At 38.3% G+C, this 23,739-nt stretch overlaps 1 protein-coding gene across 1 annotated transcript in view; it reads left to right on the top strand.

Annotated features, from left to right (window-relative positions):
• Positions 1-1,997: 1,997 nt before the first annotated feature.
• Positions 1,998-23,739, top strand: part of RBM33 (RNA binding motif protein 33) — a 106,787-nt gene continuing 85,045 nt past the window's right edge. The window contains exons 1-5 of the mRNA XM_029282952.1: positions 1,998-2,043; positions 10,177-10,250; positions 17,902-17,950; positions 18,351-18,427; positions 22,220-22,520. Coding sequence (XP_029138785.1) covers positions 2,008-2,043; positions 10,177-10,250; positions 17,902-17,950; positions 18,351-18,427; positions 22,220-22,520 — 537 coding nt within the window. The 5' untranslated portion in view covers positions 1,998-2,007. The remainder of the gene's footprint in view (positions 2,044-10,176; positions 10,251-17,901; positions 17,951-18,350; positions 18,428-22,219; positions 22,521-23,739) is intronic.

Raw genomic sequence — 23,739 nt, 5'->3', positions numbered from 1 at the left:
TCGCAATGTATTGCAACTTTTTTTCCACATTGCTGGCAATGGGGTGGGTGCGGTTTCAGCATGACGCATCCGGCCCGCGGGCCGGCAGTTTAACACCCCTGCCATAGAAGGAATAACAACTAACTCTGCAAATAGAGTTCATAACAATGAGGCAAAACTAGACTACAATTGCAATTATTTAAAATCACAAATAATGCAATAATAGAAAACATGGGTATGATCAGGGCTGTTTTTTGCCATAGAATGCCCAGAACAGAGTTCCGGCACCTTTTTTGGATGGAACCTTGTAGGGTAGGCAAGGCGGGTTGTATGACGTGTGTGAGTTCCGGCACTTTTTTTTTTTTTTTTTACAAAAAAAGCACTGGGTATGATTATCCCATTGCGAGTTAGTAGATTCCACCACAGGTGAGAATGAATATGTGCATCCTAGTTGTCCTGTATAGAAGTTCTTCCTTTGCTTTCTCATGGATCAGAAAAATGAGGTTAATTGATTAATATGCATCCTTAATTACTTTTCTGAAACATTGGTGGCCTATAAACTTAGATCCCAAGTTTAATCTTCAATTAATTTCACTTGAAAGAAGGATAGCAACATAACTTGAGATTCAGATGACTCAGAAAATTTATTTACAATCACATGAAGTCAGGGTTTAAGTATAGCTAATTAATAAATCATAATTAGCCACATTGCATAATATCCTATGCCATAAACTATGCTATATAAAGCACCAAAATCAGCTTAGTTTGTAATGTATATGGCAGGGGTCTTCAAACTTGGCCCTTTTATGATTTGTGGATTTCAACTCACAGAATTCCTCAGCCAGTCCACAAGTCATAAAAGGGCCAAGTTTGAAGACCCCTGGTGTATGGCTACCAGATTCTACACACTAGTGATGTGTGACCTAGATATTCATCCCTTTCTTCAAAAATTCATTTCTATATCTATCATCTGCGTAACTTGTCTCTAACCATGAACTCAGATATTGGTTTTACATGTGCACCCATCATTTCATCAGCTAGGTTTTTCTAAATGGCTAAAACCAGTCTTTCAAAACTTGGCAACTTTGAGATGTTGGATTTAAAACTTTTAAGATGTGTTTTTAATTTTTATTATTGTTTTATAATTGTTGATCATCCAGTCACTTAGCCAGCATCTGACTGGGAGATTCTGGAAGAAATCCACACGGCTTAAAGTTGCCAAGGCTGAAAAACATTGGGCTAAATGGTAACGTGTTTAGATAGAACATAGCTTTGGCTACTATGCAAAGGTGATAAAAGTTTGTGGCTGATAAAAGTTTTCTTTATCATTCAATGTGTGTTATGTTATGTGAATCCAGTTCATGGAGATTATTCAGCAAGCTATGAGTCATTTTTAAGCCGGACAACAATTTACCCAGGCTTCCTCATTAGAGAAAGCCGGCTACAGATAGACATAACTCCAAAATATTTTCTCTCTGCTCTATTGGCAGAAAAAAAGCAAAAACCTCCTCTATTGGCAGAAAAAAAGAAAAAACCTCCTACGCATGCGCCCCATTTATTTGCCGGCTTCTTTGCCTATTTTCCTCAGGCGCATGCGCCTCGCAATCCAGTTTTTTTTTTAAAAAAGAAATCAATAAAATAAAGTCACTTGACCATAAAGTCAAGGGAAAGAGAGGCCCGCTTTCCTTGGTTTACGCTAGAAGCCGTGGCGTCACCTCAGAGCCCTCCCTCTTCCCCCTCCCCTCGTCTTGTCTCCAATGCGGCAGATTGGCCAAAGCCACCGAGTCCGCCATCTTCCGCTCCGGGTAAGGAACAGGCGGTCTTCCAGTATCCCAGATTACAACGCGGCGCTTCTAGCGGCGCTCTTGGTCTGCCTCCTCTGCGCTTCCTTCATCAGCCGGCCGCCATGTTATTCTAGTTTTACTCTCCGCGTCTGGCGGGCGGTCCTGGGCGAGAGCGGCTCCCGGCGTCGGGAGAGGCAGGAGGGTTGCGGGCTTTTCGCACCGCGACCTGGCAAGATCCGACGCCATGGCAGCCGCCTTGGGAGGAGCAGGAGCAGGTGCGGTATCCCTTCTCGTCCTCCCGAGGGCAAGGGGGGTGGGGATGCGCGGCTGACCCGCGGGGAAAGCCGCAGGCCCCAGACGGGTGCTGGGCGCCCCAGGGAGAGCGGGGAGAAGCGTCTGATATCATGGGTGGCAGGAGAAGAGATGGACCTGTTTGCGCCGCCTGAGTGTGTTCTTACTCGCGAGAAGCCTCGCTGGGCTAGACGGGCACGTCAGCCTTGTCTGAAGGGTTGGGTGGGGAAGGTTTGAATCGAGGGGCGCTTGAGTAGGATTTTCAGGGGTTTGGGGCGCTCCGACGAGAGAGGAAGCGGGGAGAATAAAGGGGTGCTTGGAAGTGTTGTTTCTTGAGAGCAATAAAGGAGAACATTTGTAGCTCAGGGTTGAAATGAGAGGGTCCTTGGTGCTCTTTGGGCTGGCTTGTTTTCTTGCAGATGTTTCATTACCCAAAATAGGTAACATCATCACTGCTAGTAAGGACTTTATTGGGAATGGAAAGGAAAAGATGTCACCAGTTCAGTGGCAATTCTTTAAGGGCCTAGGATTGGGGAGGGGGGAGGATCTTTGGGGATTATAAAAGCAAGATCAAAAGCACAAGACATCACGGGTAGAATAAGATTTTTAGGGAGGGGGATGTTATTGTGGCCCGTTTTTTATTTCCTATTTCCTTCCATTTGAACATGACCTTTTGTAGGATTTGGTTTCTTCTTATGTTTTTATTAGATACATACAGATGTGATACTTGACAGCTGTGTATTCTATTGCTGCAAAGGGCCTTAATTAGTAAAGGAGTGTAAATTATGAATCTGTCCTTATTGAAGGAGTTCTTTCAATTTTGAATTACATTAAGTTCTTATATTTTGAAAAAGGTATATAAGTTGAACTTATATTGTGCTTATTGCTTGCTTTTAAAATACTCACATTCAGCCCATACTTCTTTTTATGTTTGATCTGTCTTGGCTTGGTTCTGGATATGTTCCTTACATGAGTGTATCCTTGTGTCTTAAATAGTTAATGTCATGAATAAAAAAGCTTCTTATATATTAAGTTTGAATTTCTCATATACTTTCTTGGATGTTTCTCTTCTGTGTAGTTTTGTAAGTCAAAATTTCTTTGATACTTTTGGTCCCAGACAATCGTAATAATTCAATGTTTTTGTAATGTTATCAAGATTTAAATAACTTGCTAGTTGTATGATTTCATTACTTACAATATATATGAAATTTTCAAACTTTTGTGTGGTAACAAAAGTGAAAAATAAATTCAAATCAAACATTTTGTGTCTATAGGTGGTGCTCGACTTACAACAGTTCATTTAGTAACTGCACAAAGTTACAACGGCTCTGAAAAAGGTGACTTATGACCATTTTTCACATTTATGATTGCAGCAGCATCTCCATGGTCATATGACTTACTTTCAGATGCTTGGAAACTGATTCACATGATGGGTGCAGTGTCCCAAAGTCATGTGATCACCTTTTGCGATCTTTTGACAAAGTGAATAGGGAAGCCAGATTCACTTAACAACCATATTACTAATTTAAGAATTGCAGTGATTCACTTAAGAAATATTGTGAGAAAAATTGTAAAGTGAGGCAAAACTCACTTAACAAATTTCTCACTTAGCAACTTAGATTAAACAGTTGTGGCTCAATGTTGATAGTAAGTTGAGGATAGTAAGTTGAGGATAGTAAGTATTTACAAGCAAGACTGATCATGTGGGAAGAGCCACAGTGATACATACAGTGGTTAAAATCTTGGGCCTGAATCTTGGTTCAAATTTGCTGCAAAGTTTGTTTACTCATCTTGGATTGCCTCTATATCAGTCAGTATAGCCTCCTTTTCAGTGCATTGTTAATAAAGCATATAAGGTAGGGGTGATCTGAGCTTATCTGAGCTTATACAGAATTAATACAATAGCTATAAATTGAATGGAAACAAAATGTAAAACATGGTATCCTGCAGAGAAAATGTGCTTTCACTACAGAGCTTTATTTGTTTATTTTACTATTTGCTAATTATTGACATTATAGTCTAATGTCACAGTCTTTGGGACAGAGTCTTGTTTTACCCCAGGGGTGTCAAACTGGTGACCTGCGGGCCGGATGCGTCATGCGCAGGCCACGCCCACCCCAACTCTGCAAAGGCAAAAAACCGTCATGATACATCACAATACGTCATGTGACACGATCGAGTTTGACACCTGTGATTTACCTGGATTTTATATATTCAAATTGCTAGGCTATTTTGTTTGCTTAACCTTTACATCCCAGTTAAACAATTGGACATTTTTAATGGGAAGAGTAGATATATTTTTGGAAAGGAACTTTGAATTCCCCACATCTTTATATCCTCATCTCCACAAACACTCATGCCATTATTTTTTGTTTCCCATTATGAATAAAAAGAAGGAAGAGGATTGGTTTTGAAGAGGGCTGTCCTATAGTAAAGATTTTTACTCAAGTTTTTATTGTAGTTATAACTTATTTACGTCCCAATACAATATATACAGGTTGTTAACTGTCAGCTGCCACCTCATCCTTGCTTGTGCTTTGCTGTTATGAGATGACAGTCTGCCATGAATTATGGAGAAGGGGGACAAGGGAGGCATGGTTGGGAAACAAAAACAAAGTGTTGTGCTGTCTCAAGAAGCTGCTTCAAAGTCTGCCCACCTGGAAGAAGGAGGGAGTGGCATACCAAACTTGAACTGACCGTAAGGAAAACAGCTTTTTAGATTTTAATTGGTTACTTTGAGGTGGGAAATGAAAGACAGGAAAGTACAAGGTAGGGATTTTGGTGTGGAAATCTTAGTTCTGGCCATGCATTACTGCAGTATATTTGATCTCTAATAAAAATATACTTTTCTCAGCAAATGAAGCCAAAGATTGTTTTCTACTGAGAGGTTTAAGTTTGTGGCAGGTCTGACACTGCAAGTATAAATTAGAAAAAAAAATTAACATTAAATTGCATACTAAAATAGTCACAATATTTAAAAAATCTATAAACAACTACACTACCTAGAGCAGAGGTAGGCAACCTTGGCTCTTTTATGATTCGTGGATTTCTAGGGAATTCTGGGAGTTGAAGTTCACGAGTCATAAAAGAGCCAAGGTTGCCTACCCCTGACCTAGAGTGACATTTTAGTAGCCAAGACTTAAGGGAGGAAAGTATCAGAATAAATGCTGTAAGTGCTATGCTATGTATCCACAGCTAGGCGGCTTGGATTGTTGGATTTTACATCTTCCTTTTTAGGGTTTAAAATATAATTACTGCCTATATAATTATCTAGTTGAAGAATTAATATAATATATAGAATCATATAGATGCTATATGATTCTATAGATTCTATACTTATAGAATACACTACTTTATTTGTCCAAGTATGATTAAACACAAGGGATTTGTTTAAGTCCAGAAGCTCTCAGTGTACATGCAAAACAACAGAGTAATAATCATAATAATGATACCACTAAGAGGAGATAGTAAAGAAGATGAGAAGGATAATAATAATACAACCATAAATATAGTTAGGCATAAGACAGTACTTATGTTCACAATTTGTATTCTAAATAGATAAGATATCTATTTTAATAGACATGTAGAAAACCTTTTGTAAAACTTTGGTAAAATATCTGGTGCTTTTCTAGTTATGTATTGTACAAGGAAGAAAGGAGACACATACTTAGAAAGACTTCTCTGAAAAGAGTTCCATATATTTTTAGATGGCTGTTCTGGGCTGATGGTTTTGAGGTTTCCAGATGTGCCTAATAAAATAAGAACCAAATGCCAAGTATACTTGCTACTGATGGAAGAGCAAACATCTGGTTGATTCCCTAGCGAAGGTTTTTAGTCCATATGTTATACTGTTATACTGTTAAGTATAATTCTGTTATATAAATGTTAAAATATTGCTTGAACTTGAAAGACCTATCTTCTAGTAGTCTAAAACCACTTCCTGATTAATTAATCCTAATTCTGATATAAGATACTTAGGGTACTTGTTATAAGATACAACACTGTATAGCAGACTGTCTAGTAGTAAGGTGAGAGAGGATATTGGAAACTCACTATTCTGTCTGCAAATATCTATTTCAAGTTTCTTGCAATTTGAATTGTTCTTATCATAGTTGACTTGGCTAGTTTTATTCCTTCTTTGCATTTTTATGTCCATACTTGAGCCCTAAAAATGCAGATATAAAACTGTTTCTTCCCAGTATGATGAAAAATCTTTTAGAGAACTATTCCAGTATATATTAATGGAAAATCTGGAAATCTAGTTTGTTAATGCAGGAGATACTTGGATGGTGGCAATCATTAGATATTAGACTATGATCTCCTTACATGCTGCTAACTACAGTGTTGTTTTGTGTAATAAAGAGCTTTATTATTATTATTATTATTATTATTATTATTATTATTTTGTGTAATAAAGAGCTTTATTATCAGGTATCCTCTTCCTTTCAAACAAATTGTGCCACTTAATTTTTTTTTGAACTAAACAAATAGTTGTTTGACTTTGATATACTGAGTTTGAATATTTGGTAGTGTAGTAAATTGTATTTTAGAGAACTTTTACTAAGTGAAGTAGAATACAAGCTATTTAAAGTACATATGAACTGCTAAACCTAGAAAGTCATTTAAAATGAGTATATTATGTGTCCAGGGGTCCCCAACCCCGGTCCATGGACCAGTACAGGGCCGCGGTATACCAGCAACAGGTCCACACAAACAAGCAAAGCCTCATCCGCAGGATGCAGGCAGCACACAAAACCACGTCCCCGCTGGTCCGTGGAAAAACCTGTCTCCACAGAACCGGTTCCTGGTGCCCAAAAGGTTGGGGACCTCTGTTATAACAGATGAAATGTTGATTTGGTCCAGCATCTTTTTTTCCCCACAGTGGCTAGCCATCTATGTCTGAGAGGTCCAGAAGCAGAATTTGAGGACAAATTAATCTTTGGTTTATGTTCTTCAGCAACTAATACTTACAATAATATTGCGTTCAAAACTGCTGATGATATATACCATCAGGCTTAATAGCCATTAATAGTTTTATTCTTCATGAATTTGTCCAACTTGTTTTACATGTTTGTGGTATTGTCCCAGCTTAAGGAAGTACATTCTGCAATTAAACGCAAAGTTTCCTTTTACCTATTGACAGTGTACCACATTCAGTTCTTTTCAGAATTTTAGAGGTTTCAATGTAAAGGAGAGCAGAACTCTTCATTCTATTCATTTTCTTTTATTAAATGATGAGAATTGTAGTTCAGCATATGTGGAGGACATCACATTAAACAAAACTGGCATGTTATATTCTTACCTTCCTTTCTCTTTTTGAAAGTATGGAACAGAAACATTGTTAAGAGTCTTCATAAATGCTTAAATCTATTGGTTAAATATATATATTCCAATGCCCTATTATAGAAGACATTGCATAAATTCCACGTACATAGAATGAGTAATACAAGAAATGACCTGAATAGTGTGTAACTTAGATTTCTGTATACACGTTTATTTCACATAATTTCTATGCCACTCATTTCATTATTGTGCAGCCTATAGCATTAAATCAACGGCTCCCAACCTTTTCTATACCCCGCATCCCTAGAAGGCTTCTGATATATTCTCGCACCCCTTACAAAAGTTCAAAATAACAGCATCAAATTATGCATACACGCTATAATTTTGAAAACCCAAGTTTTTGCACCTCCTGGAATATCATCTCGCACCCCTGGTTGGGAACTCCTGCACTAAATAATAATTACCTGACAATATAGGTAATAATTCTTATTACCTTTCCTTGAAAGCCAAAGTATGATATTCTCCTACTTTTGGTATCCAATAAAGGAAGGAGCTGTTCTAATGTTGGGGAGACAGGAACAAAGAATTTAAAAAAAAACCTTGTTTTGTTCTGTCTTGGTGGAGAGAGGTAGTTTTATTAATCACCAGCATCATCACCTCAACAGAATGCACCAGGGAAATTCCACTTCAGGAACAGTCCGGAAGACCTCAAACCATAAAGGGCTTTAAGCAATGACCATCATATATAATTGGGCTTTAAGCAATGACCATAAAGGGCTTTAAGCAATGACCGTCATATAGAATTGCATTCAGAAGTGTAGTGATACCTAGTGCTGCTCCTGTAAATTGGAGAACATTTTCTTAATCTCACATTGGCCCCATAAACAGCTGGGCTGCTGCAATTTGAATCAGTTGCAATTTCTGAGTAGATTTCATAGGAACAAATACATTTTGTAACGAGTGATAGCAGAATATCCTGTTTCAGAAACTGTTGCTGGGCTGTGTCCGTCTCCACTAGCTCTCCAATTGGAGTTATGAATCCAGAAGACAAACCTACCCAGATCTTCCAAAGATTGTAACTGCATCTCTGTCGTGGCCTAAGGATGGATGTATCTTGAATTCAAGTGACTTTTAGATAAACAAACTCTACATCTTGCTGAGATTTAATTTGGATGGTAGTATAAAAGAGATTTTTGAATAATAGTCAAATAAACACTTGTTGAAGCTTTTTAGTGAAGATCATCTAGATCAGGGCTTTTCAACCCTTTCACCCATTGTGCCACTTTTAGGATATGGCAATATCCGAGTACCACCCATCGCCTAGCAAGGTGTCAAAAACTTGATGACCCACCCCCCAAAAAAGGAAAAAAAGTGATAAAAGTACAGGTAGTCTCGACTTACAACAGTTCGCTTAGTGACTGTTTGAAATTATAACGGCACCGAAAAAAGTGACTTATGACCATTTTTCATACTTATGACCGTTTCAGCATTCCCAGGGTCATATGATTTACATTTGGATGCTTGGCAACTGATTCATATTTTTGATGGCTGCAGTGTCTCAAGATCATGTGATCCCCTTTTGCAACCTTTTGACAAGCAAAGTCAATGGGGAAACCAGATTCTCTTAACAACCTTTTATATCAGGGGTGTCAACCTCAATTTCATTGAGGGTCACATTAGCATTGTGGTTACCGTCGGGTGTGTGTGTGTCCTTTCTTCCTTTTCCCCTTTCTCCCTGCCTCTCTCCTTCTCATTCCCATCTCCTTCTTCCTTCCGGCGCTGATCCTGGCGCTTCTGCTGAGCCCTGACAGCTGATGAGCGCTTCTGCAGGGGTGTCAGGGCTCAGCAGAAGCGCCAGGATCAGCACTGGGCTCCACCTGATCGACGCTTCTGCAGGGCTCAGCAGAAGCGTCAGAATCAGCACTGGGCTCCACCTGATTGGCGCTTCTGCGGGGCACTCCCAGAAGCGCTGATCAGCTGGAGGGGTTCCCAACCAGGGGTGCTTGCACTCCCTGGGGGTGCCAGACGATATTCCAGGGGGTGCAAAAACTTGGGTTTAGAAATTTCAAAATGATAGTGTATATTCATAATTCGTTGCTGTTATTTTGAACTTTTCTAAGGGAGTGTGAGAATATATCAGAAGCGTTTTAGGGGTGCGGGGTATAGAAAGGGCTGAGAGCCGCTGATCTAGATAATATATGTACTAGAAAATACTGTTTGAAACTATATCGTGAATGCCTGCTGATGCTACTTAATTAATCCAGAGCTGCCAATAGATTCTAGAATTTTAAAAAAGAATTCCTAAATGAGGGGTAAGCAGCCTAGATTGTTTTGGACTACATTCATGTAATTTCTAATAATTGGCTATGTGGGATGGGCTCTATAGTCAGATTATTGAGATGAAACAAATTATTTCTCTTCCCCTCAAGAGTCAGATCTGGTCTGGAGTTACTGGACAGTCAGAGCCTTGTAAGAATTACTTCACCTTATATTTTTCTACCTTTTGTTGAGGTTGCGCATGCCAGTCTACAGTACTTACTGTTCATTTCTATTAGTGCAACTTCCTTACGAGAGCATGGATGTATTTATGATGGTGCCCAGCAGTATTTCTTGCTAAAAATATAACTAAAAGCGATTTTAAAGTTGTTCTACTACAAAGACAGTGCAGAAACCCAGCATTGTTGATTTTATTATTTAATTTATTAAATTTATATGTTGCCTAACTCCCCTATCGGGCGACTCTAGCATGATTCTTCAAAGTAATATCAGTATTGCTGTCTGAGAATCCAAGCATTTGTTTCATATTGTACAAATTATTAAATGTCTTTTGTTTATAGAGGATGACTTTGATCATCATAAACCTGGTGCAGAAAGGTCTTGGAGAAGGAGAACTGGAGATGATGATTGGGATAGGTAAGCCTCTTTCGTTGCTTTTAAGTACAGATGTTTTCTGGTATATGTCATTTGTTTCTCTGCTCCACAGTCTAATTTACAGGATTTTGAAAATGTTCAAATACAAATATTAATGAGTTTATCTGCCATGTGCATAACTGTCACTGAGTTGAAGAGATATGTATGCCTGCTATGAAGAACAGACAGTGAGCCAGGGGCCCACTTTCTTTAATCAGAATTGTATTTTGCTGTGGGAATACATGGGGGGAATTGATGGACCTAACAAAAACGAGCAAGTTATTCCATTTTTTTCCAATCTATCTAAATATGTGCCTATTTATACCTGGTTATATATAGCTCTTCATACTTGTATTTGTAACGTGTTCACGAGCACCAATGAATATATATTTTTAAGTGAGTTTGTCTGTTGGAATCAGTGGATAAAGAAAGTCTATGGACCAAATGCGGGAGCTCAGCAGATCTTACCTATGTTATGATGTTATCTTTCCTCTTCCCCAGTTTAGAGCCTGAAGATATGAACAAGTATAGTATTTACAGGTAGTCCTTGACTTATAACTATTCATTTACTGACCATTTAAATTTACAACAGCACTGAAAAAAGAGACGATTGGCCCTCACACACTTATGACCGTTGCATTATCCCCATGGCTGTGTGATCAAAATTTAGGTGCTTGGCAACCAGCATGTATTTCCAATGGTTGCTGCATTGGGGGGGTCATGTGATCATCATTTGTGACTTTCCTAGTCAACTTCTGACAAAGACAATAGAGGAGGCTGGATTTTCTTAATGACTGCATGATTTGCTTAACAACTGCAGTGATTTGATGATAACAATCATCTCAAAAAGATAAAATTGGACATGACTCACTTAACATCTTGCTTAGCAACAGAAAGTCTGGTCCCAATTAGGACCGTAAGTTGAGAACTACCTGTATTTATTTAGTTATTAAATTTCTCTGCTGCCCATCTCACTATTAAGCGAATCTGGGTGGTTTGCAACAGAGGTCCCCAAGCTTTTGGGCATCGGGGACTGGTTCTGTGGAGAGAGGTTTTTCCGCGGACCAGAGGGTGTGTGGTTTTATGCACTGCCTGCATCTCACGATCAGGGTTTTGCTTGTTTGTGCGGACCGGTTGCTGGCATGCCATAGCCCGGTACTGGACCAAGGACTGTGGGTTGCGGACCCCTGGTTTACAATGTTATAAATAACAGTATAAAACAATTATAAAGTTAAAATATCAAAATTAACAACAAACAGGGTAAAAAAGGCCAATATATAAACTGGGAGCAGTTGGGTCTACTAGCCATCTCCAGAATGGGATGCCCCCATCAGGGACCCCTAGTCAGTTGGCAGAGGTTTTCAGGCCCTTTTGGAAGGTCAAGAAGCAGAGGGCAGATTTTACTTTGTGAGGCACGGTATTCCAGAGGTGGGAGCCATAGCAGAAATATATTAATGTATATTAAAACCTGTATTTAATGGACCTTAATTTAGTGGAGATACCATCAAAGCTGACACCAGCCAGAGCATAGAAAAAACCTTAAAAAGTAGTGCAAGATTGGAAGAAGTGGTGAGACCTGGCCTATAGAATTGCCAAGAGTTGGATGTGATTGAAGGGATAACATCTTCAATTTAGTGGATAAATTGGATGCAGTAGACAAAATCTGAAGTTTTGACAAAGTTGGTTTAGCAGATTTGGCTGGTGTTCTGGGGAAGGTTAGGGGAAGATCGCTGCGATGGGAAAGCCAATGGCCTATGTGACAGGATGGAGAAGACCAGGGGCTCAATGAGGAAGGGTCTTATTGCATACTTTGAATCTATTTCCTTGTAGTTGGGCTGGGCCATGCCGAAGAAGGCAGACGTATCTTTGGCTATGGGTGGTTGTAGAAAAGCAGCCCTCTGGGAACATATTATTTCCCCTGCAGTAAGTGGTGGAACTGGAAAGAAAAATATTAAAAATGTACACAAAAAACACTTTTCAGATTTAACAGGCCTTTAGATTTACTAAACACTGCCTTCCCCCCCCCCCCTTTGTTAAAATCAAGATTTTACTATAGCATAATATAATGTTCAGCAACACTTGCTTTCTCAACTGGTTTTCAGCCGACTTCTATATATACCCACTGGAATCAAATAGTTCTGTTGAGAAATTCCATAACTTAAACTTAGCTAGGAATTCATCTCTTAACATTTTTTTACATTCTTCCTTATGTTCGAATATGTATTTGTCGTTGCTCTTCACTTAGTGATGGCAGGGATGAACAATACTCTTCTCTGCAGGTGTTTTTTTTTTTAAACGAGCTACTTTAAACTTTGTGAGCTTTTTCTGTATAGAAAAGGTTCAAGCAGAGAAAAGCATTGACTTGTGCCATGCTCTTTTGGATAGGGGAGACTTTAAGTCTCCCCCACCTCAGTGCCATTTTTAAATTAGATTATGATTACCCTATATTTTAGAATAATATGTGTAATAAGCATCCCAATGTAACGTATTTACAGCATATTTTCTGTTGCTTACCTTGCTTTGGTTTTATGCTGGTTTGTGACATCAGAAACAGAGGACAATATTTTAAAGCATCCTTCCCCAATATGATGTTCTCCAGATGTTTTGGGTGTATAGTTCCAAGAAGTGTTGATAGGCAGTGAGAAATCCCAACCCTTGGCTGCTCTCCTATGGCATACCGCAGGACCTGATACTCTCTCTACGCCTATTCAATGTCTACAAAAAGCCGCTGGGTGAGATCATCCATAACATGAAATATCAATATGCTGATGATATGCAATTTAACATCTCCACATAACCTGAGGGATGCTATGCTCTCATAGTGCCTGGAGGCATTAGGGGCCTGGAAGGGGACAACAGACTTCAACTTAACTCTGGCAAGACTGAGTAGCTTTGTCTGCGTGGAAAATTCGGGTCTTAGACACCTTTATTAGTTCTGGACCGGGTTGCACTGCCCTGTTCAGATCCAGTTTGAAACTTGGGGGACTCATGACTTCTGCTTGAAAATCAGATGGCAGCCATATCTAGGAGAGCCATAGCACAGCTTCAGTTAGTGCACCAGCTGCAGCCTTTCCTGGATCAGACTCTGTTAAGCACAGGAAATCAGGAATCCAGGCAGTACAAATGAGTATAGGCTTATTGTGTGCTAATGCTCTCTACAAGAATCTGAACTACTAATGGTCAAAGCAAATTAGCAGTAGGTAAGAATTAACAGAAGTCAAGCTGGGCTGATTTTAGATCTCTTGTGGGCAAGAAGGGAGTTGAGACTGATGATACATTTGACTCTTCCCTCACGTTCAGCCTGGTCATTCACAGACTCTCTGTGCTTGGTCATTCTTGTCTGAACTACTGCAATGCACTTTACGTGGGGCCACCCTTGAAATGCATTTGGGAGTTTCAACTGGTACAAAGTGTGGCAACACAGGCAGTCTTTGGGGGCCATAGAATGACCATTGTTACAGCAATGCTTCACAAGCCTCACTGGCTGCTAGTTTGCTTCCCAGTGCAGCTCAAGATTTTGGTTATGACCTTTAAAGCCCTACATGGCATGGGTTCACACTTCTTGAAGAACCATGCCATGCTGCTCAGATAAGCCCATCCTACAGGGTGCTGGCCGAGGAGGCCTGCTTGTGCTGGCAGGAGAAGAGCCTTTTATGCTGTAGTACTGATCCTCTGGAACATCCTGCCCCCACAGGGTAAGATTCCCCCCCAAATCCTTTCACAAGGGCCTGAAGTTCTGGTTTTGCTGGTTGGCTTGGGGACCAGATGGGAGAGTATACCAGTGATGGTGGTTGCTGGACTAACTTGCTGACCCCCTCTCTCCCCTCCACTTCTTCCTTCACCCGCCCCCCACTCATCTTTTTAATATTATTGTATTTTTGTATTATTGTACTTTCATTGTTTACATTTACTGTTTTATTCCTTTACTATTGTTAATTTTACATTTTAAATCACTTTCTGTTTTATTGTTGTAAGTAACTTAGTGTAGCCCCATGGTGAGATGGATGGCAAATAAATTCAAAAAAATGAAATGAAATGAAATGAAATATAATAAATATGTATATACGTATGGGTACAACTATTACAACCATTCATTTAGTGACAGCTTAGAGTTACAACAGCACTGAAAAAAGTGACTTATGCTTGTTTTTCACACTTACGAATGTTGCAGCGTGCCTATGGTCATGTGATCAAAATTTGGATGTTTGGCAACTGGTTCATATTTGTGATGGTTGCAGTGCCTGGGGGTCATGTGGTCCCCTTTTGTGACCTTCCAGCAAGTCACAAGCAAAGTCAGTAGGGAAGCCAGATTAACAGCTGTGTTACTAACAACTGCAGTGATTCACTTAACAAATGTGGCAAGAAAGGTCATAAAACAGGGCAAAACCCACTTCGCAAATGTCTTGTTTAGCAACATAAATTGCGATAATAAATCAAGGACTACCTATATCAGTAAACATGGCTTCAAATTCTGAGAATTGTAATCCTTACACATCTGGATGGCATCAAGTTGCCTTAGTGATTAATAAAAGTATATATTTAGGCCACATCCATGGGTACTGATTGCTCTCTTAGAACTCAGAAGTAAGGAGCAATAGAACTTGATGCCAGTCATTTTGTAGCTTACACTCTGCAATTCTATTGACTGCTCCCAATGGTTTTATTTAGCTGTTGAACAGATAGGAGAGAGGCAAACCCTTTCACTTAAAAATACATTTACTACTTTCCCATACCTGACTTTTTATTACTTCCTTGCCACCTTCACTGACCAAGTAGGACAAAGACGTAATCCATGCGTGGCAGAATTAATATCAAAGAGGATCATGTCCGTTTCATCAGAATCCATAGATTCCTACAATCCCAAATAAGTCATCTCAGTTTGATTTTTTTTGTGCTGCTTATCTGAAAGCAGTAATTCAGGGCAGCATATAAATTACAACAACAGTTCTTCGGTGGTCCAAATGTCCAAGGTTAAGATAGTAATTCCAATCTGTGTAAAAAACAAATTTAATCCATGGAGCTCATAGTGACCCAAATGCCTGGAGAACAGCTGGGTCCTCAGAGAATTACAAAGGTTAAATTCTTCATGGTGGTCCAGCTAAGAATCTTTTGGTTATCAGTTTTCTTTATAAGGAACTGAGTTAACTGTAAACAATGCTGCTGGGTGGTTTTCAATGGAGGAAATAAGAACAGAGAAGTGGGCTTGTTTTACTTCTCTTAGCATCACAGCATAGGATGAACATTGAGGTTGTGCCTGTGTTTGATCAATTCATTCTTCATTTTATACCAGGGTGGTTTTAGGAGTCTCTTCTGTCACGCTCTAATGGCTGCTCTATCCCCCAGTCCCAAAGGTGCTTTTTCAAGAGGCAACTGGACTTTCTTGTTTTTCTTTGAAGACGTTTCGTTTCTCATCCAAGAAGCTTCTTCAGCTCAGAAGAAGAGCTGAAGAAGTCACGTTCCACCGCCAGCCCCAGAAGTGCTTTTTCAAGAGGCAATTGGACTTCCTTGTTTTTCTTTGAAGACGTTTCGCTTCTCCTTCAAGCAGCTTCTTCAGCTCTTCTTCTGAGCTGAAGAAGCTTCTTGGATGAGAAGCGAAACATCTTCAAAGAAAAACACGGAAGTCCAATTGCCTCTTGAAAAAGCACCTTTGGGACAACCGTGACCTGGATGACTAAGAATCTCCATAGACATCCACCCCGGTCATGTGATCGCATTTCAGGCACATGGGAACTGGCTTCCATTTACAGCCATTTACAGTGTCCTGCAGTCACTTCACTGTTTTGTTTTTTTGTTTTGCCAAAATATGGCTTTTGCTTTCAGTTTTTTTGCAAGAACGTTCCATAGTGAACAATAAGTTCACTTAACTGTGGTGTTTGTTTAACTACTGGTGCAAAAAAAAAACCCCCAACAACATAAAATTGGGTGGGTCCTATGATGATCTGCTGTATCACAACTTACAATCATAATGGGCAGGCTTCATAATGGTCATAAATTGAAGGCTCCCTGTAGGTCTTTCTTCTATATGGAGATCCATGATACTTGCTAATTCTGTGATAACTAGTGAGTAATCCTGGCAAGGGATTGATGGAAATGTCCTGCCTTCAGATCATGTTTCACTTGGGGAGAGTTAATTGAAGTTTTAACAGTTAAGACGTTGAGCTTGTCAATCAGAAGATTGGTAGTTCGAGACCCAAGTACTGTGTGACGAGGTGAACCTCCATCCTTGCCCCAGCTTTTGCCAGCCTAGCAATTTGAAAACATGCAATTGCAAATAGTGAAATAGATATCATTTTGATGGGAAGGTAACAGCGTTCCCTATATCGTCGGCAAATAGTCATGCTGGCTACGTGACCACAGAAGCATCTTTCGGCAATGCTGGCTCCCTTGCCTAGGAAGCGGAGATCAATACTGACCTCCTAAAATCGGACGTGACTGGACTGGAGAAACCTTTCTTTACCGTATACTTTTAAATCTTCCTTTGGCTGATGCTTGGTTTATAATGAGCCACCCAGTCAGTGTCGACTGTTAGTGACCACATACATATATTTTCTCCTTTACAATCTGTCCCTAACTTGGTCTTTCAGGTCCCCCCAAGAGGGCACCCATTGGCACTGTAACTGAGTCTGTCTGTTTTCCTGCTTGCATCTTCTTCTCTTTCCTTCTGCCCTTTCCAGCATTAGAGCCTTATCCAAAGAACTAGATCTTCGTACCATGTGCCTGAAGTAGGCTGATGTTGCCAGTTACTTCCGTGCCAAAAAGGTTTATATTTTTCTGTTAAAAACATTTATGCTGTAGAAACCACCTCATCTTGTAAAGAATTAAAACGGGCCACCGATTTGAATTAAATTCTGCTAAAGCTGAACATCAGGGCCCTTTCTGTGAACTTTAGCATTATTAACTATTAGTGGGAGAAAATGTTTCTTTACTTAAAAGAGCGAATTATTGTGCTTTTGAAACAAACTGCATTCTTTTGGAATTAACCAGAATTATAAGTTACATCTAGCAATTTTCTTTGCTCTCTACAAGGAGTTTTTGACCAATGACTGTATCAGCATCTGCCCATAAGTCATGACTGTCGTAAATTGGGGCGTCACATGAAAGATCTAATTTTACAACAGTAGTTAAATGAATGCAGCAGTTGTAGAGTGGCTGCTGTGGTCATTAAGCAAACTTGGTAGGCGTTAAGTGAACCATAGCTTTCCTGTGGGCACAGTTTTGCCAATAACTGGACGTAATGCCTTTTTTTTTTTTTACAAAACTTTGCCATGAAAGTCAACATAAACAAACAAAGCTCCTAAAATGTGCTCACTTGACTGTAGCACACTGCAAATAGCCATAAATGTGACTCAGTTCACCTGATTGCGGAGAGGGGCAACCATCGTAACTTCAAATCTGGATCCTATGGAGCCTCCCCCCCCCGGTAGATTCATTGTAACTTCAGTAGTCACTAACTGGTTGTAAGTTGAGAACTACCAGAAATTGATTTTAGTATAGAAATGGGACTTTCTCACTTTCTGAAAAATGAAGTTAACCTCATTTTAGTCTGCATTATTGCTGAAATCCTCAAGTATATTTTGGGTGAAGTAGAATGATATTGACTTAAATGATGCAATTTTTCCGCCGTTTTGAAGTATCTCTTTTCTTTTTTTTCTAGTGAACTGGATGATGACTTACTAGGAGAAGATTTGTTGACTGGCAAAAAGGTAAATCGGCCTGTTTGAAGTACATGCTTAAAAAGAGTAGTTAGTTTAAAAAGTAATTTGATTACTTTACTTCAGCCCACATCAGTGCAGCTCCTGATGGTTTAGAGCAGGGGTCTTCAAACTTAGCTCTTTTATGACTTGTGGACTTCGATTCCCAGAATTCCTCAGCCAGGCATGCTGGCTGAGGAATTCTGGGAGTCGAAGTCCACAAGCCATAAAAAGGGCCAAGTTTGAAGACCCCTGGTTTAGAATCATCTGAGTCTTGCTGTTCCACTGAAGAAATCCAAATGCTTTGCTGAAGGCTTGCCTGTTTATTTTATATCAATTCATTTTTATTATCATTTGTATTCATTTATGTCTTACGTCCAGCTCAAAAAAGGTGTTTTTCCCCCAATTTTAGACTCAGTCAGATATGTCAGATGAAGAACTGAATGATGATCTTCTGCAAAGTGATAATGAAGACGATCAGCATTATAGGTTTGTGTTTTATTTGAGCCAAGAAATGTAGCTTGTTTTCTATATCAGCACATTCAGATAAGTCGTTTGTATTCCTGTACTAGAATAGCACATAAAATGTGCTGTTGACTGTAAGAAGTATTATCATTTGAGGCACCAAATATGACACATCAACATCGTTTTATCTGTGCAAGTATATGAGTAAGAATTAAACCTATTTTTGTCTGGGTATTAAAACAGAGAATAATGGTAGTATAGGGCCGTACTTCCCAGATGCATTCTTTTCAGAATTGTGTGGTAACTTTCTCCGTAGTAGTAGTAGTAGTAGTAGTAGTAGTAGTAGTAGTAGTAGTAGTAATAGTAGTAATAATAATAATAAGTTGGAAGGGACCTTGGAGGTCATCTAGTCCAACCCCCTGCGCAGGCAGGAAACCCTATACCATTTCGGACAATGGCTGTCCAGTCTCTTCTTAAACATTTCCAGTGTTGAAGCATTTACCGCTTCTGGAGGCAGGTTGATCCACTGGTTAATTGTTCTCACTGTCAGGAAGTTTCTCCTTAGTTCTAGGTTGCTTCTCTCCTTGATTAGTTTCCATCTGTTGCTTCTGGTCCTGCCTTCAGGCGTTTTGGAGAATAGCTTGACTCCCTCTTCTTTGGGGCAGCCCCTGAGATACTGGAAGACTGCTATCATGTCCCCCCTCGTCCTTCTCTTCGTTAAACTAGACATACCCAATTCCAGCAACTATTCCTTATATGTTTTAGCCTCCAGTCCCCTAATCATCTTTGTTGCTCTTCACTGTACTCTTTCTAGAGTCTCAATATCTTTTTTACATCGTGATGACCAAAACTGGATGCAGTATTCCAAGTGTGGCCTTACCAAGGCATTGTAAAGTGGTATTAATACTTCACATGATCTTGATTCTATCCCTCTGTTAATGCAGCCCAGCACTGTGTTGGCTTTTTTGGCAGCTGCAGCACACTGCTGGCTCATATTTAAGTGATTATCCACTAGGACTCCGAGGTCCCTCTCACAGTTACTACTAAAATTTAATTGCTTCTAGGAATTCCTTAGGAATAGCTATTCTAATGTGAATTTCTAATTATATAACTTTTCTTTTGATGTATGTATTAGGAATGTAATTGTTACTAAGTGTAACTGATTAAAAAAATACTTCTGTTGAATGCCTCCAGGAAGAAAGAGGATGGCTGCTACATGTAGGCATAATCTTAACTGCAAAATTTTATCAAGAACTGTTGTTTTATTCATTTGCATTAAGAATACATTTGAACAATTACCCCAAAGGTGCTTTTTCAAAAGGCAATTGGACTTTCTTTGTTTTTCCTTGAATATATTTTGCTTCTCATCCAAGAAGTTTCCTCAGTTCTAACTTGGATGAGAAGCAAAACATCTTCAAGGAAAAATAAAGAAAGTCCAATTGCCTTTGAGACAACATGACCTGGAGGACTGAGAATCTCCATAGACATTTGTAGAATTATTCGGGCTTTTTTTATTAAATGGCTGTGTTGAATTTCTTAGTATATTGCTGGTATATTTCATCTTTTCACTCTCCTATTTGTTTTAGATACACATCTTTCCCCATCTACTTGTTGATGGAAGGAAATAAAAATCATTCAATCAGTGAGCCCCTGCAAGACTGAATATGAACACTCATACAGAAAAACAATATAGATCAATGTGATTGAAATTAGTCCTATTAGAAGTATTGCCTGACACATTAAACTAAAGAATTGTTCTCACTTCTTTCTCATTTGCCTAGTGGTTCAACCCTGATGTTTTAACAGGAAACTTTTGAGTTACAACCATCTTTAATCAATTCTGCCTTTGCTAAAAGTTTCTTGGCAAAGCAGAATTAGGAATTAAAATATAGCAAACCCCATATAACATCTACAGTAGATCATATTTCTATTTCAGACATCACACGTAACAACAGAACAAGTCTGACTCTGAACTCTATTCGGGACTGAGCTTTCCCAGAAGTGGTTCACATGTAATAATAATTGCATTTTTGGTCTTTATACCCAGGACAGAGCTGCGTCTTGGAAACCTGACTTTGATAGCATTACTGTCTTCTAATTTGTTCATTTCCATGACTTTTGCATGTCATGGTTTTTGTAATTGACAACTTGAATCGTCATTGGGAAGATCCAAGTTTAGTTCCACCTTCAGCCCTGGCAGCTCACTTGGGGACTTTGAACCAGTCAATCTCTCATCCTGCCTACTTCACAGGATGGTTGTGGGGAGAAATATGAAGGAAGGAGTGCGCCCTGGGTCCCTTTGAATTCCCAAACAGCAAACAGGATATAAAGGAAACAAAACCCGATAAATTGTTTTTGGAGAGAATGTAAAAGGAAACTTACAGATAATTATTACTTCATGTACTACAAATTGCTATATTTTAATGAACAAAAATAATTCTTTTTTAGTTTGCTGAATTGATAGGGTTTTATAGAATTTTTTTGTACCAGAAAACCTATGATTCCTTCTCAGAATTTAGATAGGAGCTATTGATACAACTCAAATTGAACATTGGTTGATGTTGATGCCTATAAGAATTAAATGCAAATTCTAGCATGTTGAAGTATATTCAAGCATACCCTTTAAAAAAATATTTCAGTAACCTAAAATTCCAAAGCATTGGTGCCCAGCAGTATTAATGTAGCTAGTATAATGGGTAACTAATGTTGCACTAAATGGAAAATAAACGCTGATCTCCTCCTGTGTATATTTGTTAACCTGGGATTTAAAACGGAATGCAACTTGCTCAGTTATCTCACACTTTATGCCAAGCTAATCTTTTTTTTTTTTTAACAAAATTTTATTGAGTTTATATAGATAGGGAAAAATAGGAACAATACAGGTATGGTAAAGGGAGGGGTGGAAGGAAAAGGGAAGGGGAAGGAAATAAAGGATTTAGGGTAAAATAAGAATAGGTACAATCACGTATTTCAACAAACAAGCTACCGTCCGGATCATAATAATGAGTAAATATCATATTCAACCATTTTTAGCAAAGCTTAGACTGTAACATATTAAAAACAATTAATAAACAAATATGTTAATCTATTAAGTAAACACTACTAATAAAATCTCAAAAAAATCCTAACAATCAAAAGTAACAAATGAAAATCAGTAAATCAGGAAAAATAATCATATCATCAAAATGTTAGTTAGAACTCGATTAAAAATCAGTCATCTATTCTATAATATTGAATCCTTCAAGTTCTAACGTGCCTCTAACCATTGATAAAAAATTTCCCAAGTTCTAAAATAAATTGAATCATCTTTTTCTTTCATTTCTAACGTTAGTCTATCCATTTCTGCACACTCTAAAATTTTAGTAATTATAGTCTGGTCAGATGGTAAATTCTCATTTTTCCAAAATTTGGCAAATACTATCCTTGCAGCAGTTAAAACATGCAATATCAAGTAGTCATTCTCTTTACCATAATTAGGTCTTAATATTCCTAACAAAAACAATTCCAGTTTAAATTCTATCTGTAGTTTCATCATCTTTTCCAACCATCTATGGATCTTAGATTAATATTTCTTAGCGATAGGGCATATCCACCAGGCATGGTAATAAGTGCCTGTATGCCAAGCTAATCTGTTAGAACATATAGTTGGTTTGATCCCTTTGGGGATGAAACAGTCATATAAGTATGCACATTATGAGTTTATGATATGAAATCAAATTGATGCATCAATAAATTTTGCTCTAGTTAATGTGGATATTGTTGCACACTAATAATCTATTGATTTAAATTAAAACCACCTTTTTTGCCTTATTGTAGTTCTCAAGAGCTCACTGTGAGTCTTAATGCTGCATCTAGCGTGGTTACATCCTTTGAGAATGCTAATGACCCATCTATTGAACAAGACTTAGAGTATGAACAAGGGGAAGATGAAATTGGTTACGACAAATCAGATGTTCCTGAGGAGTATGCAGAGGAGTATTCGGAAGAACAATATGAAGGCCAAGAGGCTGAGTTGATTGAAGATCAAATAGAATATGAGGAAGATCAGGGTGAAGAAGAGAATTATAACGATGAAGTGCTGGATCTTGAAATCAATGAACCTCTAGATGAATTTCCGGTGAGTTTTTTTTCTCCCCTCCTATTTTAGTTTTTGAGATAACATTGCTGCACATGCTTAGGTTTTTAGACTGATCTGAAATCTGTTTACCTCCCTTTGGGACCAGAGCAAAATTAGACCTATTATCACTGTCTGCCAGTTTCTTTATCTAGGCTGTGACAAAGTTTGTGTTGACAGCTTGTTTGGCTGCAGGTAATGCTCTTTTGTCATTCTGGAAGGCAGTTGAGAATCATGACCTTGAAGATTGTATCCTTAAGGAAGAAAACAGCTTTGTGTGGTGGAGACGCAGTGCCAATTGTTAGAAGTACTTAATGCAAAAGCTTTTATCCAGGCTTTAGACAAGATCTGATAAAGTCCTTCGAAGGTGAAAAGATTATTGACCTGCTAAAGACATCTTTAAGGTGCTAATATTCCAAAGTGATTGATGTTCTGCTCACTCATTTCCACCCTCCCCTTTTTTTGTAATTGAGAACTGTCTAAAACTGAATAAAGAGATTTGAGGTTACTTTAGAACATGTCTCAGATATATAATTTGTTTCAGTTTCGGTGGTTTTCTGTGTTCATTGCTCTGATTTGAAATGAGAATAGATTTATTGCCATTTATTAGAAGTATTTCTCAACTAAAAAAAACCTAGCAAACAAAAGGATTTATTGTTCCTTTATCTTTGCTTTAAAGTCTAAATCACATAATAAAATACTGTATGTTATTCTTAGATGTATAAGACATAAATAAATAATGGGAAAGTACATTTCATGAAAATAAAGGTATTGTATTACTCTCAAATTAGTTGAATATTTAATTAAAATCAAAAATCCTATATTTAAAAAGGAATTAATGTGAACTGTCACATCATTATGCCATGTAAGCTGCTCTGGGAGCAATTAATTTTCATTTTATGGAGTAGGGTATATATGCTTTAAGTAAGTAGATGTAATTTTTCCTAACACATGTTTTTAAAACTGTACTAATTATAGTAATGCTGGTGTCATGTTTTAAATTTTAAGAGGGTTTATCTTCTAAATTATTGATACAAAAAATAAATAGCTGCCTCATATAAATATATTAAATGTGTTGTTGGTTTAATGGAGACCTATATGAATGTAGTGTTGTATTTGAATTTTCATAATCTTTTACTAATCATATGGATTCCAATTTCTCATCCTTTAAGTCTTAGTTGTAACAAGGTATAAAGTTGCTGTCATGGTTAGTATTAATTAT

Source organism: Protobothrops mucrosquamatus, unplaced genomic scaffold (assembly GCF_001527695.2).
Source record: "Protobothrops mucrosquamatus isolate PMUCROS unplaced genomic scaffold, P.Mucros_1.0 scaffold5, whole genome shotgun sequence".
Classification (NCBI taxonomy): Eukaryota; Metazoa; Chordata; class Lepidosauria; order Squamata; family Viperidae; genus Protobothrops; species Protobothrops mucrosquamatus.
The sequence above is the reverse complement of the archived record's forward strand: the minus strand, read 5'-3'. Positions and strand labels throughout refer to the sequence as shown.